The sequence below is a fragment of the Mus caroli genome, unplaced genomic scaffold (assembly GCF_978045245.1).
Source record: "Mus caroli unplaced genomic scaffold, Mus_caroli_1 scaffold_1, whole genome shotgun sequence".
In the NCBI taxonomy this organism is placed as follows: Eukaryota; Metazoa; Chordata; class Mammalia; order Rodentia; family Muridae; genus Mus; species Mus caroli.
The window spans coordinates 18,452,086-18,470,543 of record NW_028227256.1 but is presented as its reverse complement, the minus strand read 5'-3'; the positions used below and the strand labels follow the sequence as shown (position 1 = coordinate 18,470,543).

Here is an 18,458-nt window from a genome sequence, read left to right as displayed (position 1 = left end):
AATCCTTTTTTATTATTTAAAAATTAGGAATCCATCACTGGAAAGAGAGGCCCATTGGACACGCAAACTTTATATGCCCCAGTACATGGGAATGCCAGGGCCAAAAGAATGGGAATGGGTGGGTAGGAAGGGGAGAAGTATGGGGGACTTTTGGGATAGCATTGGAAATGTAATTGAGGAAAATACATAATAAAAAAATATTAAAAATTAAAAAAAGAAAAAAATTAGGAATGCATGCCAGTCCAATGAAATTGTTCAGCCAGTAAAATCACTTGCCACCAAGTACAACAATATGTTTGACTCCAGTGACCTGTGTGATGGAAGGAGAAAACCAACTTCAGCAAGTTATCTCCTGACCTCTGCTTGCATGAGATACCCATTCCTACCCACCTGCTCACACACATTTAAAAATAAATATTTTTAAACTTATTTAAAAAAAAAAGATAGTATGGGAAATCATGTCCAGAACAATTGGGCAAGAAAAGAAATAAGAGGCATTCAAACCAGGAAGGAAGAATTAAAAGACTTATTGTTTGCTGATGACACAATATTTTGACTGAAAATCTACATATTATACACATTCATACACACACACACTCATACAAGACATGCACACACACACACACACACACACCATTAAAATTCCTTTATGCCTCTCTTCCTGTTTTAGTTGGATGCCTATATCATGCCTCCCTTACTGTCATAATTATCTCAGGACAAGAACTATATTCCTATCCTTTTTGTTCCACTGCAAATCATAAAATGTATATTGAATGCTTAAGGCTTTAAGAAAATAATAAACAGTCTTATTAAATAAATCATCGATTGGGGCATTAACTTATAAACCCCCAGAGCTATCTCTTCCATATCAGGGAAGATAATCTTCTTACCCCAGTAACTTGCCTTTGAATACACATGGACAAACTGGAGACTGTATTAAAAGGGAGGACAAAATATGCAGGTTATTCCTTCCCTTAAACAAAGAGAAGTGCTGTTATGCGTCATGGAAAATTAAAGTGCAGGAAGAGAATGTGCCAGCAAGACTTCTTGCATCATGATTTAGTGGAGGTACTGTTTTGTCTCCCGTTCCTAGGTCCTAACTTCCTTCTCAAGTACTTAAGCTGGATGTTCTGTTGACTTTGTTTCCAGATCACACTGACAACCATTGGCTATGGAGACAAAACACCCCTAACGTGGCTGGGAAGACTGCTCTCTGCAGGCTTCGCACTCCTTGGCATTTCTTTCTTTGCACTTCCTGCTGTGAGTATCCTCTCAACAACAAAGCTGCTTCAACTGGGTTCTCACACATTAGTGTTCTGAGGAACGAATCTATTTCATTGACCAACACTATTATTCTAATAAATGTTGCTTTCGTTCTAAGTGCATCTAGGTAGATGATGTATAAAATAGTATCCTGAATCTCCAATACTGGCTAGATCTGTATAAACAAATAATTCAGATTGTTTTCATCAACATGCCACTGATCCATCTTAAATGTTTATAAAGATTTAAAGATAGCTTCATTTAAACTAATTACTGCAATTTGGTTTATAATGTACACAAGTGGAAAGACAGATGTTCACAGGAGTTCTTTCTTCTTCCCAAACACTTGAATGAGAAGCATAAGAGTTGTAAATGTGTCAGATGATTTATACAAGTGTCACAGCCATTGATTCTTTTTTTCTTTATGAGCAGTTTCTGCATTTTATCAGAATGAAGAACACATTTATCTCCCTCTGGGCTCCTGATTAGTTTCTCTTCAAAGGACGAGGCTTGACTTTCTGGTCATTTTAGCCTCTTGTTTCTTTAAAGGCAGTTGGACATGACGTTACCATTTGCCTCTTCCCTCCGGACATCATTTTTTTGGCCTCTCCATCTGAGGTGGAGCTGGGCATCAGGGAGGCGACAGTAAGAACTGAGGGTCAGCCACAACAGGTGTGCAGAAGAAAAATAATCTCCTCCTTTTCCAGGCAGCAGGCATCCCATGTGCCACCTCTGGCAAACTGAAACCTGAGAGCACATGCCAGAGAAAGCTGAGTGCACTGAGGTCAGATGGGGATATTCAGTACCACAGACATTAGATCACAGTTCTTGTCCTTTGACAGTAAATGACCTCAGAGGACACTCCTGCCCTTCCCACACTCAGGTTCCAACTTTCCACTGGCCAGCTGGTTCAGGCCCATACCACTCAAAACCGTGGCAGGAGACTGTACAGACTATGTACATACCAGGATATTATGCCTCAATTTGACTTCCATTTCTTCCTAACTGTGTAACGATATTAGTGTGCTAGGACCACTTTGACTAGGTATCACAGCCTTGGGGGACTCAACAATAGAAATTAGTCTCATGGCTCTTAGAGTCTAGATATTGACATCCAGGAATTACCAGAGCAAGTTCTCTCTAAGAGCTCTAAGAGGGAGCGCGCTGTCTGAGCCTCCATTCTTGAGGTGCTGAAAGAGGGCCATTCCTTTATATGTCCTGACAATATTTATATCCAGATTTATTTATCTTATAAGGACATCATTTGTATGATTAGGTCCCCTTCTGATGACCTCATCCTAACTTGATTACCCCTGGTGAGGACCCTCCCTGTATTCAGATAACTCACATTCTGAAGTACAAGTCGCATATGAATTTGGGGAGACACAATTCAGATCAGTGATTTTTTTATTATATTTCTTCATTAAAATAGTGAAAGAAGACTTACGATAAGGACTGGTTGAGTCCAGATAAGTACTAGAGTGAGTAATATGGTAATATAAATCAAGTGATTACTGTGAGGAAAACTAAAAAAACTCTCCCTAATTTATAAGAATATAAAAATATATGTTTCCAGATCCAAAATGGTAATATAAGGCAGACAGGGAAGAATCTCCCATGTCAAAAGTAAATTCTTTTGGTTGCTTTTTTGTTTTAAGACAGGGGTTGTCTGTGTAATCCTGGCTGTCTTGACAAGGCTACAGAGCCACTACATCCAGCCCAAAGTCAGCTTTTATGGTTGTCTCAGCAACTTGGAAAAGAACAGAGAAAGACTCAATCATCAGATTCCCCAAAGAAAAAGACATCTTTGGAAACAGTAAAATTCAGTCTTGAGTTTCTTCCTCCTCCCCCCCACCCCCAGAAAGCAGTATCACAAAATACCTGCTGTTTTAAGTTTATGTTTACTCTGAGGTCACTGAGATGAATCGACTGTTAAAATATACAGTAGAGGCCAGCAGAAAAGGCACTGCACAGTAGCAGCAAGGGCAGGAAATGAAATTCTGCAATAAGCAAGCAGAGATAATTGTTCAAATATGTGAAGACTCAGGGTCAGTTAGATAAATTGTCAGGATCCCACAGTACAAGGCAAGGATCCTGAAATGAAACTCTGAGTCATTACAGGGAAGTTAAACTATGTTGTTGCGTTAGGTTACAGGTCAGAGACTAAGTAGTCATTCGTGCAAATGTTTCCAATAAAGTGATTGCCATTTTATATACAAATTAAATTAACCTATGTAAAAAATCCATAAAATATGCTTGTGCTAATCATACCATTTCCTAACAATGCCAAGGGAAGAGGCCTCTCCTGTGCATTTTTTACTGTGATCTCACTTTAGGTGCTGAGCTGTCATTTTGTCCTCTGCATCTGCCAGCCAGCAGCAGCACTGCCTGATTGAAATTTTGGAGAATGTGCCAGCATTTTGCTGGGAGAGTATCTTAGGGTTACTCTTGCTGTGATGGAACACCATGACCAAAAGCAACTTGGGGAGCAAAGGGTTTATTTCATTCACAATTCTTTGTTCATCCTCAAAATCAGTGGAGGGCAGGAACTCAATCAAGGCAGGAACCTAGAGGCAGGAGTTGATGCATGGGCTGTGAAGGGATGCTGCTTACTTGCTTGCTCCCTCTGACTTGCTCACTCTGCCTTCTTACTGTACCTGGGACTACTAGCCAGGGAATAGCACCACCTATAATGTGCTGGGACCTCCGCATCAATCACTAATTAAGAAAATGCAAAGAAAAGCACCAGGGCAGCTGGGGCGCAGGGTCTGCTGACACTCGCCAGCTACCCACAACACCCGCCACAGGATCTTAAGACTTCTGGTGAGTGGAGCACAGCTTCTGCTCCAATCCAAGTGCTCGGGACCTGAGACTGCATTAGTTAGGGAAGCAGAAACCGGCCTGAGTAGGGCCACAGGCCTCATCCGGCCGGATCAGCGCCAGGGTAGCGGGAGAGCAGGGTTGCCTGACACCCGCCAGCTACCCAGGACCCCCGCCTCAGGATTTTGGGACTGCTGGTGAGTGGAACACAGCTTCTGCTCCAATCTTTAAACAGTGACAACGATAACAACTAACCCCAGAGATTACCAGATGGCGAAAGGTAAACGTAATAATCTTACTAACAGAAACCAAGACCACTCACCATCATCAGAACCCAGCACCCCCACTTCGCCCAGTCCAGAGCACCCAAACACACCGGAAAAGCTAGACACAGATTTAAAAGCATATCTCCTGACGATGATAGAGGACTTCAAGAAGGACTTTAATAACACACTTAAAGAAATGCAGGAGAACACTGCTAAACAGGCAGAAGACAATAAAGAGGAAGCACAAAAATCCCTTAAAGAATTGCAGGAGAACACTGCTAAAGAGTTACAAATCCTTAAAGAAAAACAGGATAACATAATCAAACAGGTAGAAGTCCTTACAGAAAAACAGGAAAACACATCCAAACAGATGATGGAAATGAACAAAACCATACTAGACCTAAAAAGGGAAGTAGACACAATAAAGAAAACCCAAAATGAGGCAACGCTGGAGATAGAAACCCTAGGAAAGAAATCTGGAACCATAGATACGAGCATCAGCAACAGAATACAAGAGATGGAAGAGAGAATCTCAGGTGCAGAAGATTCCATAGAGAACATCGGCACAACAATCAAGGAAAATGTAAAATGCAAAAAGATCCTAACTCAAAACATCCAAGAAATACAGGACGCAATGAGAAGACCAAACCTACGGATAATAGGAGTGGATGAGAATGAAGATTTTCAACTCAAAGGACCAGCAAACATCTTCAACAAAATTATAGAAGAAAACTTCCCAAATCTAAAGAAAGAGATGCCCATGAACATACAAGAAGCCTACAGAACTCCAAATAGACTGGACCAGAAAAGAAATACCTCCCGACACATTATAATCAGAACAACAAATGCTCTAAATAAAGATAGAATACTAAAAGCAGTAAGAGAAAAAGGCCAAGTAACATATAAAGGCAAGCCTATCAGAATTACACCAGATTTTTCACCAGAGACTATGAAAGCCAGAAGATCCTGGACGGATGTTATACAGACACTAAAAGAACACAAATTCCAGCCCAGGCTACTATACCCAGCCAAACTCTCAATTAACATAGATGGAGAAACCAAAGTATTCCATGACAAAACCAAATTCACACATTATCTCTCCACGAATCCAGCCCTTCAAAGGATAATAACAGAAAAAAACCAATACAAGGACAGGAACCACGCCCTAGAAACAACAAGAAGGTAATCCCTCAACAAACCTAAAAGAAGACAGCCACAAGAACAAAATGCCAACTTTAACAACAATAATAACAGGAAACAACAATTACTTTTCCTTAATATCTCTTAATATCAATGGACTCAACTCCCCGATAAAAAGACATAGACTAACAAACTGGCTACACAAACAAGACCCAACATTTTGCTGCTTACAGGAAACTCATCTGAGAGAAAAGGATAGACACTACCTCAGAATGAAAGGCTGGAAAACAATTTTCCAAGCAAATGGCATGAAGAAACAAGCTGGAGTAGCCATTCTAATATCTGATAAGATTGACTTCCAACCCAAAGTCATTAAAAAAGACAGGGAGGGACACTTCATACTCATCAAAGGTAAAATCCTCCAAGAGGAACTATCAATCCTGAATATCTATGCTCCAAATACAAAGGCAGCCACATTTATTAAAGAAACTTTAGTAAATCTCAAAGCACACATTGCACCTCATACCATAATAGTGGGAGACTTCAACACACCACTTTCACCAATGGACAGATCATGGAAACAGAAACTAAACAGGGACACAGTGAAACTAACAGAAATTATGAATCAAATGGATCTGGCAGATATCTACAGAACATTCTATCCTAAAACAAAAGGATATACCTTCTTCTCAGCACCTCATGGTACCTTCTCCAAAATTGACCACATAATTGGTCACAAAACAGGCCTCAACAGATACAAAAATATTGAAATTGTCCCATGCATCCTATCAGATCACCATGGACTAAGGCTGATCTTCAATAACAAAATAAATAATAGAAAGCCAACCTTCACGTGGAAACTGAACAACACTCTTCTCAATGATACCTTGGTCAAGGAAGGAATAAAGAAAGAAATTAAGGACTTTTTAGAGTTCAATGAAAATGAAGCCACAACATACCCAAACTTATGGGACGCAATGAAAGCATTTCTAAGAGGAAAACTCATAGCTCTGAGTGCCTCCAAAAGGAAACTAGAGAGAGCACACATTAGCAGCTTGACAACACACCTAAAAGCACTAGAACAAAAGGAAGCAAATTCACCCAAGAGGAGTAGACGGCAGGAAATAATCAAACTCAGGGGTGAAATCAACCAAGTGGAAACAAGAAAAACTATTCAAAGAATCAACCAATCAAGGAGCTGGTTCTTTGAGAAAATCAACAAGATAGATAAACCCTTAGCCAGACTCAATAGAGGGCACAGGGAAAGCATCCTAATTAACAAAATCAGAAATGAAAAAGGAGACATAACAACAGATCCTGAAGACATCCAAAACACCATCAGATCCTTCTACCAAAGGCTATACTCAACAAAACTGGAGAACCTGGATGAAATGGAAAAGTTCCTAGACAGATACCAGGTACCAAAGTTGAATCAAGATCAGGTTAATGATCTAAACAGCCCTATATCCCCCAAAGAAATAGAAGCAGTCATTAATAGTCTCCCAACTAAAAAAAGCCCAGGACCAGATGGGTTTAGTGCAGAGTTCTATCAGACCTTCAAAGAAGATCTAATCCCAGTTCTTCACAAACTATTCCACAAAATAGAAACAGAAGGTACTCTACCCAACTCATTCTATGAAGCCACAATTACTCTGATACCTAAACCACAAAAAGACCCAACAAAGATAGAAAACTTCAGACCAATATCCCTTATGAATATTGATGCAAAAATCCTCAATAAAGTTCTTGCTAACCGAATCCAAGAACACATCAAAACAATCATCCATCCTGACCAAGTAGGTTTCATCCCAGGGATGCAGGGATGGTTCAATATACGGAAATCCATCAACGTAATCCAGTATATAAACAAACTCAAAGACAAAAACCACATGGTCATCTCCTTAGATGCGGAAAAAGCATTTGACAAGATCCAACACCCATTCATGATAAAAGTCTTGGAAAGATCAGGAATTCAAGGCCCATACCTAAACATGATAAAAGCAATCTACAGCAAACCAGTAGCCAACATCAAAGTAAATGGTGAGAAGCTTGAAGCAATCCCTCTCAAATCAGGGACTAGACAAGGCTGTCCACTTTCTCCATACCTATTCAACATTGTACTTGAAGTCCTAGCCAGAGCAATTCGACAACAAAAGGAGATCAAAGGGATACAAATTGGAAAAGATGAAGTCAAAATATCACTTTTTGCAGATGATATGATAGTATATATAAGTGACCCTAAAAATTCCACCAGAGAACTCCTAAGCCTGATAAACAGCTTCGGTGAAGTAGCTGGATATAAAATTAACTCAAACAAATCAATGGCCTTTCTCTACACAAAGAATAAACAGGCTGAGAAAGAAATTAGGGAAACAACACCCTTCTCAATAGTCACAAATAATATAAAATATCTTGGCGTGACTCTAACTAAGGAAGTGAAAGATCTGTATAATAAAAACTTCAAGTCTCTGAAGAAAGAAATTATAGAAGATCTCAGAAGATGGAAAGATCTCCCATGCTCATGGATTGGCAGGATCAACATTGTAAAAATGGCTATCTTGCCAAAAGCAATCTACAGATTCAATGCAATCCCCATCAAAATTCCAAATCAATTCTTCAACGAATTAGAAAGTGCAATCTGCAAATTCATCTGGAATAACAAAAAACCTAGGATAGCAAAAACTCTTCTCAAGGATAAAAGAACCTCTGGTGGAATCACCATGCCGGACCTAAAGCTCTACTGCAGAGCAATTGTGATAAAAACTGCATGGTACTGGTATAGTGACAGACAAATAGACCAATGGAATAGAATTGAAGACCCAGAAATGAACCCACACACCTACGGTCACTTGATCTTCGACAAGGGAGCTAAAAACATCCAGTGGAAGAAAGACAGCATTTTCAACAAATGGTGCTGGCACAACTGGTTGTTAACATGTAGAAGAATGCGAATCGATCCATTCCTATCTCCTTGTACTAAGGTCAAGTCTAAGTGGATCAAGGATCTTCACATAAAACCAGAGACACTGAAACTTATAGAGGAGAAAGTGGGGAAAAGCCTTGAAGATATGGGCACAGGGGAAAAATTCCTGAATAGAACAGTAATGGCTTGTGCTGTAAGATCGAGAATTGACAAGTGGGACCTCATGAAACTACAAAGCTTCTGCAAGGCTAAAGACACCATCAATAAGACAAAAAAACCACCAACAGATTGGGAAAGGATCTTCACCTATCCTAAATCAGATAAGGGACTAATATCCAATATATATAAAGAACTCAAGAAGGTGGACTCCAGAAAGTCAAATAACCCCATTAAAAAATGGGGCTCAGAACTGAACAAAGAATTCTCACCTGAGGAATACCGAATGGCAGAGAAACACCTGAAAAAATGTTCAACATCCTTAATCATCAGGGAAATGCAAATCAAAACAACCCTGAGATTCCACCTCACACCAGTCAGAATGGCTAAGATCAAAATTCAGGTGACAGCAGATGCTGGCGAGGATGTGGAGAAAGAGGAACACTCCTCCATTGTTGGTGGGATTGCAAGCTTGTACAACCACTCTGGAAATCAGTCTGGCGGTTCCTCAGAAAATTGGACATAGTACTACCGGAGGATCCAGCAATACCTCTCCTGGGCATATATCCAGAAGATGTCCCAACCGGTAAAAAGGACACATGCTCCACTATGTTCATAGCAGCCCTATTTATAATAGCCAGAAGCTGGAAAGAACCCAGATGTCCCTCAACAGAGGAATGGATACAGAAATTATGGTACATTTACACAATGGAGTACTACTCAGCTATTAAAAAGAATGAATTTATGAAATTCCTAGCCAAATGGATGGACCTGGAGGGCATCATCTTGAGTGAAGTAACACAATCACAAAAGAACTCACACAATATGTATTCACTGATAAGTGGATATTAGCCCAAAACTTAGGATACCCAAGATATAAGATACAATTTGATAAACGCATGAAACTCAAGAAGAATGAAGACCAAAGTGTGGACACTGTGCACCTTCTTAGAATTGGGAACAAAACACCCAGGGAAGGAGTTACAGAGACAAAGTTCGTAGCTGTGATGAAAGGATGGACCATTTAGAGACTGCTGTATCCAGGGATCCATCCCATAATCAGCTTCTAAACGCTGACACCATTGCATACACTAGCAATATTTTGCTGAAAGGACCCAAATATAGCTGTCTCTTGTGAGATGATGCCGGGGCCTAGCAAACACAGGAGTGGATGTTCACAGTCAGCTATTGGATGTATCACAGGGCTCCCAATGGAGAAGCTAGAGAAAGTACCCAAGGAGCTAAAGGGATCTGCAACCCTATGTTGGAACAACATGATGTACTAACCAGAACCCCGGAGCTCTTGTCTCTAGCGGCATATGTATGGAAAGATGGCCTAGTCGGCCATCAATGGAAAGAGAGGCCCATTGGACTTGCAAACTTTATATGCCCCAATATAGGGGAATGCCAGGGCCAAAAGAATGGGAATGGGTGGGTAGGGAAGTGGGGGGCGCTATGGGGGACTTTTGGGATAGCATTGGAAATGTAATTGAGGAAAATATGTAATAAAAATATTAAAAATTAAAAAAAAAAAAGAAAGAAAATGCCATACAGGCTTCCCTACAACCCCGTGTTATGGAAGCATAATTAACTGAGGTTCCTTCTTCCTTGTGTCAAGTTGACAAAAAAACGCTTCAGCACAGTTGACCTCTTGCCACCTTGCCACACAAACAAATCACTGCTAAGCCACTTTACCTTTGTGGTTCATCCCAAAGATTGCACATTAATATTGATATTACAATTTAAAGTATTTTCAAACTTAAAAGTTCCACAGTCTTGAAAATTCAAACACTTTAAAACTTCAGTCTCAAAAAAACAAAAAACAAAACAAAAACAAAGTCTTTGCTAAAATCCAAAGTCTCTCAACTGAAGGCTCCTATAAAGTCAAAAATAAACTAAATTCTTTCTTACTTCAAGAGAAAAGAACCAGGTCATAGTCACAATCAGAACAAAGCTAAACCAAACTCCAACTATGTAAATAATTCAATACCCAGTGTCTGGGATCCGTGAGCTTCTGATCTTCTTGGAGGACATGGGTCACTTCTCTAACTCCAAAGGACTTCTCCGAAGGACATGGGTCGCTTCTCTAACTCTGCCCTCTGAAGCACACACAGCTTGTATTCTAGGTTCCCAGGGCTCCACTCCACAGCTACTGCTGTTCCTGGTGGTCATCCCATATTACTGGCCATCTCTATACTGCTGAGGTCCCTTGCCACAACTGGGCTGCACTTTCACCCATCAGTAGCCTTAATTGGGCTATCTTTAGGTACTCCATCCTTGCCACACAGCACCAAGCCTCAGCTGTTCTCCTTGATCCCTTCATGCCTTCAAAACCAGTACTACCTCAGCTGCCAGCAGGAGGTGCAACCTTGGCTGCCTCTGGAAAACAGCTCCTGGGCACTGACTCTGAGGAAACATTTCCCAGAAGACTTCACCTCAGTAATACTGGTCTCTTCAAATCACAGTTGGTTCTACAGCTCCAACTGACCAGAAACCACAGATCTTTACACAAAAAGCCGGTACTGTCTTTGCTTCCCTCTGAAACTTCACAAGCCAGGCCTCTATCATCTTCTGCATTGCTCTCAACATTCTTATCTTTCAAGCTCTGCAAAACAGCTCACTGAGCTCTTAATGAACACTCAATGGCTTTTCTAGCCCAAAGATTCAAAGTCCTTGCACAATCCCAGAACAATCGTATCACAGAAATACCTCACTATTCAGGAACCAACTTCTGTCTTAGTCGCTGTTCTATTGCTTTGAAGTGACACTATGACCAAGGCAACTCTTATAAAAGAAAGCATTTAATGGGATGTTTGCTTACAGTTTCAGGGGTCAATCCAGTATCATCATTGTGGCAGGAGACACAGGGGCAAGTGTGTCACTGAATCCGTCACTAAGAGCTACATCCTGATCCACAAGCAGAGAAGGAATCTGTGCCTGCCATGAGCAGTTTAATGCTCAAAGTTCACCCCAATGATACATTTCCTCCAACAAGGCCACACCTCCTAATCTTTCTGAAATACTGTCACTCCCTAATGACAAAAGCATTCAAATACACAAGCCCATGGGGACCATTCTTATTCAAATCAACACAGAAAGGTGAAGAGGATTGTGCACCTCTCTTCTCTGGGGTTCCCACAACCCAGGAAACTCAATGGCCATGGTGTCCTATCTTACTGTGACAGCAGAAGACCTCTGTTGCACCTCACAGGATCAACAGGCCAAAAGAAAATCCAATGTAGGCTACCTCCTCCAGTTCCCCTCAGACCTAGGCTGCTGAGCTCCTGCAGGCTGACCAGACTTCCCTACAGTAGCCTTGCAAGCCAGTCTTGCTCACTCCTCCTGCTGCATCCCCTAGCTATAAGTTGCTTTTATTATGAAGAAATTGGAATTTATAGAAATTGAATCCCTTTATATATCCAACTGGCTTAAAAGTTCAAGACAACAAGTAGTTCTGTTTGATTTGAAATATTAACTATTATACAAACACATGTTATATACTATCTCCAATCATTAAAAAATATTAACAAATATAATAATAATAATAGATTAAAATCTAAACAAGAGTTAAAAGTCAGCACATGGGTGGTTGCAATGTTGAGGGTGAGAACTGGGCTCCTTGAAGTTGAATGATAAGGAAGGGGTAAACATTTAAAATTTTTGTCAAGGTATTTCTTCCCACTTGGCATTTATTGGCCTAGAATCAAATCTTAAAACCTAAAATTTTAATGTCTGTTATCCTAGAAAATTAATGAAAATCAATCTGAAGGAATTTGCTTCTATTACCAGGATTGGAAGAGATGGCAAACATATGAGATGAAGCCATGTTGCATCTGTGTTTACAACATAACAGGCGTCTGTGTAGAGATGCTGACTGTATGTGAATAGAGTCAGGGAAAAGTTGAGATAGAGAATAATGAGACAGGGAGCAGACCTGCTTAATAACTGCTGTAATGTGCGGTCTGGCACAGGGGACTTGTAGTAAGCAGTTGCCAGCTACTAAAATATGCTTCAAAGTAATACCATGGGATTTTTTTTGTGTCATTTTCTGTTGCTTAGTAGATACTAAATTATTCTATGTAGGGCCTCTGTCTGTTTTCAAAGGGAGATTAACTCTGAAGCCCCTTATGCATATATTTAATGCTCAAAATGATGTCTATTGCTTTTAACCCAATGTTTATTTTAAAAGTCTAAATTATGATCAGAGCAAATAATACAAAATTAAACTCAAGTAAAGATATATGTTATAAAGCTATTGTGTGTTCTCTCCTACATGTTTATACTTAATGGGAAATAAAGTTAGGAGAAGAATCGGCTGTTATTTCCCAAATAGTCTCATTTAACAAACAAACACAACAGTTTCAAACGACTAGAGTTGATCTGGATTTGGAGTAGAGAGAGTGTATTTGTGATTCCAAGTGAAGAAATATTATTTAAATCTACAAACCAGAGTATACAAAGCAGCTTTTACAAAGCTTAGCTTATGTAATCACAGCCCATATGAGGTGCAGATACTGGGCAGTATGAGGCCTGCACTGAAAGAGAGAGAACGCAGAACTCATGATTTAATTGCTCGTTTCAGGGCACAGTCATTCATCCTAATTAATAGTAGCGAGGGCAGTGCATACTAGTAGGAAATGGTATTATCTTACAATTCCGTATTTTAAACATGACCACACTACCTGCTGTTTGGTTATTATTACCAAAGTGCTCAGAATTGTGAAATCTCAAGGTAAGATGGAAGGTCAAGGATTATCTAGGGCCCAAAAATATCTTAGTCAAGTTGTCACACAGCTGAGACGTAGTACCCTCTATCGATAAAATAAAATAAAATATTTTTTTTAAACCCACCACTTCTCCAAGAGATAAAGATGGTTGGGCATTTCTTGCCTGCAGAAGATACTGACTTAGAACTAAGAAGATACCCAACTCTAACCCAAGGGTTAGACTCCTTGAAGTTTAATAAAAGGCAAATAATTTATAGCTAGCAAGTGAAATCCACAGACTTGAAAGCACTAGAGCTCCCAGCATCATACTAATGAAGTCAAGAACACAGGAAAAGCCCAGAGACTGGATTTAGCAAGCTCTGAATGTGAACCCAAGGTTGAGACAAAAGGCATCTTGATTTCACAGACGCCAGCCCTAAACAAACTAAAAAGAGAGGTAAGCCTCAAAGAACCAGATTTTTTGCAGTTCAAGATGATAAATCAAAAGGAAATCAACCTAGCAGCAGTAACAAAGCATCCAGGACTAGAGATGGCTCAGCAGTTGAGTGCATGCCCACTCTTGTAGAAGAAAGCCTGGGCTCAATTTCTAGCACCCACATTGAACAGCATTCGATCGCCCTTATCTCCAGTTCCCAGGGATCTGAATCTATCTATCCCCAGGAATCCTCTTCCCTGGTCACATACATGCATACACATATGCACATAATTTAAACTAAAATAAACCTATAAAAGAAAAAAAATAAACTTAAAAATGACGTAAATGAAGGAGGATATATTAATCTTTTTAACTCCACATTCCAAATAGGCAAGCCAAAACCAGTATAGGTAAAACATGCTGAAAGGGCCGGGTTAAAAGTGAGGAAAACAGGGATGGATTTGTTAGTGAGTCATGCTCTTGGTGGTGGTGATGGTAGTATTGTTGTTGTTGTTTTAGGGGGTTGTTTTTTATTTTTCATACAGACAAGCCAAATGTTCAGCTCCAAACCTGACAGCCTCTCTTTAATGGCTACAGCTGCGATAGATCTAAACCCACACACTCCCCTCCAAGTTTTTCCAGATTTTGTTCATGACAGATGATGTACAATCCCCGAGTCTCATCAGTGTTAAAAGTAACCCAATATCTACAAGAGCAAGACTTTAAATCTCCTATATTCAAACCCAGCCCAGTCCAAAGCAGAGTTCATGCTCCTAAGTTCTATCATTTAAGACCACTTGCTTGAATTTAATAATCATTTCTGTCTCTAAGTGTGATGCTTTTTCTGATACCTGAAATTGATTAATGATAATTAATTCCCAGTTGATCTACTACAGAACAAGGGTCATTATCTTTGGGCAGTATTAACCAACAGCTCGCCATTACCTGGCAGTATTGTAACGAAGATAAATAGTGGGGGGGGTTTAATAAGCAATACATTATCAATGAATTACATACTGTTGTTTCTCTTTCTTTTTCCAATTCATTGTAAAAGTGTTTAAGATATTAGTTCTTTAAAATGCTACTATTTTGTATTTTGTTCCAGGGCATTCTTGGCTCAGGTTTTGCATTAAAAGTACAGGAACAGCACCGCCAGAAGCATTTTGAGAAAAGAAGGAACCCAGCTGCCAACCTCATCCAGGTACATCCATGTCAGCGTGGGAGGCAGAAGGCAACATCTGCCTGCAGAACTGCTTCTTGGGTCATTTTCCAATTGTCGTGCTTCATTGCATCCTAGAGCTGTTCCCTATTTGGCCTTTTAAAAAAAAAGTCAAACTTTAATGAACTGTCTTGAATTTGGGCAGGTGTTGTCCCTTTCCCAAATAAAAGCCACAGAGCATGGTTCCCGGATAATGTTCTATGCATTATTGAGTCATTAACCAGCACCACCAGCACGGTCCTGTCACTCTTGGAAGGACCTAGTGCATTTTATGAATCACTGTATGAAGCTAAATTGGTCATTAAGTGATGGAACAGAGTGCAGTATCAACCCTGGCACCCTGTGACTTTCTCTAGCCTGTTATATATTACTGTTGTGAAGAATAGACATGTATAGAATGCTGAGGCTTGGTGTCTGTAGAATTGCTTTTAATGCTATGCAGGAAGATGTCCTGAAGTGCATTAATGTCTGCACTAGCGGTACAATAGAGGTATGGCTATCTCCCATGTCTTTTGGGAATTAGATAATAAGCATATTGTTTGAAGCTAGTGTACAATACATGAGTTTTGTGTTAGCATTTCAATTTTTTTCAACAACTTGGGATTTGTGTTAACATTTTTTCTAAAATATTTCTATTTTGCCATTCATTTTTGTTTGCTTTGTTTTGTTTTGTTTTGTTTCCTTGTGGTTTTGCTTTGTTTTGGTGGTTGATGGTTTTGTTTGTTGGGGGTTGTTTTGTTTGGGGGTTTTAGTTTTGGTTTTGGTTTGAATCTGCACTAGCAATACAGTAGAGGTATGGCTATCTCCCATGTCTTTTGGGAATGGAACTAGGTTAAGAATAACAAGGTACTTCTTTTCTACATCAATGATATGAAGTTATTATTGTACAAAGAGCACAATAGTCCTACAACCGAAGGTTATCTCTCTGCCTGACAAGTAGTTGAACCTCGAGGGTTTGCACCTGAGGATGCTGGGATGCATATATGAGACACTAGGGGAGCTGTTTCCATAGAGATATACCAAGCACATTGCTTTAATTTAGATCTGATTGGAGTGACTGAACTACTCAGTTGCAACCACTGTGAACTGTTCCACTAGCTTTTGCCTCTGTCTCTGGCATGCGGTACATCCAGCAGAAACGAAGCTAGAGAGGAAACTGTGTAGCTTAATCATAACCTGAGGGAAATCTGTGTCTAAAGACTAAATGAGGGCACTAGTTTTAAACATTATTTTAAAGCTGTTTATAAGCAATGGACCATTGGACATGAGTTCCAAGGCAAACCATTGACAGTCACTATTTTTACAAGGGTTTAAAAAATAAATAAAGGCCAGTTGGTGGTAGTACATGACTTTAATCCCAGGACACAGGGGCAGGCAGACCTCTGTGAGTCCAAGGCCAGCTTGATCTAAATATCTAGTTCCAGGACAGCTAGGGCTACATGGAGAAACCCTATCTCAGAAAATAACAAAACCAAGACAGAAGATAAATAAATGAGGGTTGGAATATGGCTGAGCAGAGAATTGCTGGTTGTTATTCCAGAGGATCCTGGTTCAGTTCCCAGCACCCACATGATGATTCATGTCTATCTGTAATTCTAGCTCCCTCTGGCCTCTGCAGGCACCAGGCACTCACATGGTACACAGATATACATACAACCAAAACACTCATACACATGAAAATAAATAAACAAAACTGTTCTTAAAAGATCACAAATAGCCGGGCGGTGGTGGCGCACGCCTTTAATCCCAGCACTTGGGAGGCAGAAGCAGGCAGATTTCTGAGTTCAAGGCCAGCCTGGTCTACAGAGTAAGTTTCAGGACAGCCAGGGCTACGCAGAGAAACTCTGTCTCGAAAAACCAACCAAAACAAAAAAACAAAACAAAAGATCACAAATGAGTAAGTAAAACTGCTTTCTTGCAGAAAAAGTCCCTAAGTTAATAGAAGCTTAAGCTCTTTTGCCAGGAACTAGAAATGTATTTCAATGACAAGGGATCAACAAGTGCTTCTGTGACCTGTATAAGGCCCTTGGTCAAATCTCCAGGATACTTACAGATTTGTAGTTATCTTTTTGTTTGTAATAGGGCAACAAACCCTATTAATGTATAGAACCAATAAAACATGCCCTAGAGGGCTGAAGACATGGCTCAGTGGTTAAGAACACTGATTGCCCTTCCAGAGGTCCTGAGTTCAATTCCCAGCAACCACATGGTGGATCACAACCATCTGTAATGGGATCTGATGCCCTCTTCTAGTGTGTGTCTGAAGACAGCTGCAGTGTACTCATATAAATAAAAAATAAATAAATCTTTTTTTTTAAATAAAAAAAACCTCTCCCAGATATTTAATCTCCTAGAATGTGAGCTGCTCTATTGGAAAGCAAAACCATGCAAAAGTCTCCTGTGCACATCAACTGTGACAACCCAGAGCTGAGCTGTCAATACAATAACCATTATCTCCATATCACCATTTAAAGCTAAGTGAATTAAAGATTTAAAATCTGACTTCTATGGTGAGACTAACAGATATTAAGTGTTCAGTACCTTTAAATGGCTGTTCGCTGCTATGGTGCATAGGATGAATTTCCAAGAACCACAACAGGGACTTGTCTCAATGACTGCATCCTTATCAGTTACTGACTCATGAGGAACAGTTTCCAACTGCACTTCAAAACAAATTGTTTTCCCTGTAGCAAATCCTTAGAGAGGTGGAACTTTTATGTCTATTGCCAAAGCAAGACAACCCATGTACGTGTGGATCTCAATGGAATAGTTAGGTCAGGGGCCTTGAGCTCCACTGTTGGTAACTTGAGTATATAACATATTTTGTGATTAGGAAGTGAACTTGTAAAAATGAAAGTAATAATAAAGGGGATCATTAATTTTACTTAAAGTTCACATCGTTTGAGCACAAACTATAAGACTTAAAATGTTTAAGAATACCTTAAAATCTGTGATTTAGTTTCAGGATTCAAGAATTGAAATTGCTGCTTTAGGAAGTGGCTGCCCACTCATTCTAATGAAATGGATTTATTTAAGCTGCATAAGAATAATGTAATATTTATTTCATCATTGCATCTCCCTGAACAGAATCCAGGGGTTTAGTTAGATATTGTAGAAATCTATTTTTTAATTGAGATATGAATTTTTGAATGATAGAGCAGAGTAGAAATCAAGCTTCATTCACTGATCCTTTCATTGCTTACTCCATAAACCTGGCTGAATATATAAAGCAGAAAGACCAAAGGCAATATCATTTGTCTTGTCTGAGCCACACTCTTGCCACCAGCAAGTGAGATGTTCAAATTGCCTTGTCATTTGGTTGTGAAAGAACTAAATTAACCAGCATCTCAGGGATTTAGAGGGAAAAAAAAGTTTAAAATCCTAGAAGCTTGAAGCAAATTTAGCTCTGTCAATACCTTTGTGGGATTCATTTAAATTAACTTTTCAAGTGGAGCAGTCTGGGAAAAGAAATCAGCTCTCAGTAACATTCTGAATACCTGCCCAAATGTTACAACTTTTATTAATAATG

The 18,458-nt window shown here is 39.7% G+C and overlaps 1 protein-coding gene across 3 annotated transcripts in view; it reads left to right on the top strand.

Moving 5' to 3' along the window:
• The window catches only part of Kcnq5 (potassium voltage-gated channel subfamily Q member 5), a 611,319-nt gene that overhangs the window by 505,081 nt on the left and 87,780 nt on the right, over window positions 1-18,458 (top strand). For all 3 annotated transcript variants that reach the window (XM_085835922.1, XM_085835940.1, XM_085835933.1), the window contains 2 exons: window positions 1,150-1,260; window positions 14,816-14,911. In XM_085835922.1, the coding sequence (XP_085692048.1) occupies window positions 1,150-1,260; window positions 14,816-14,911 (207 nt within the window). The remainder of the gene's footprint in view (window positions 1-1,149; window positions 1,261-14,815; window positions 14,912-18,458) is intronic.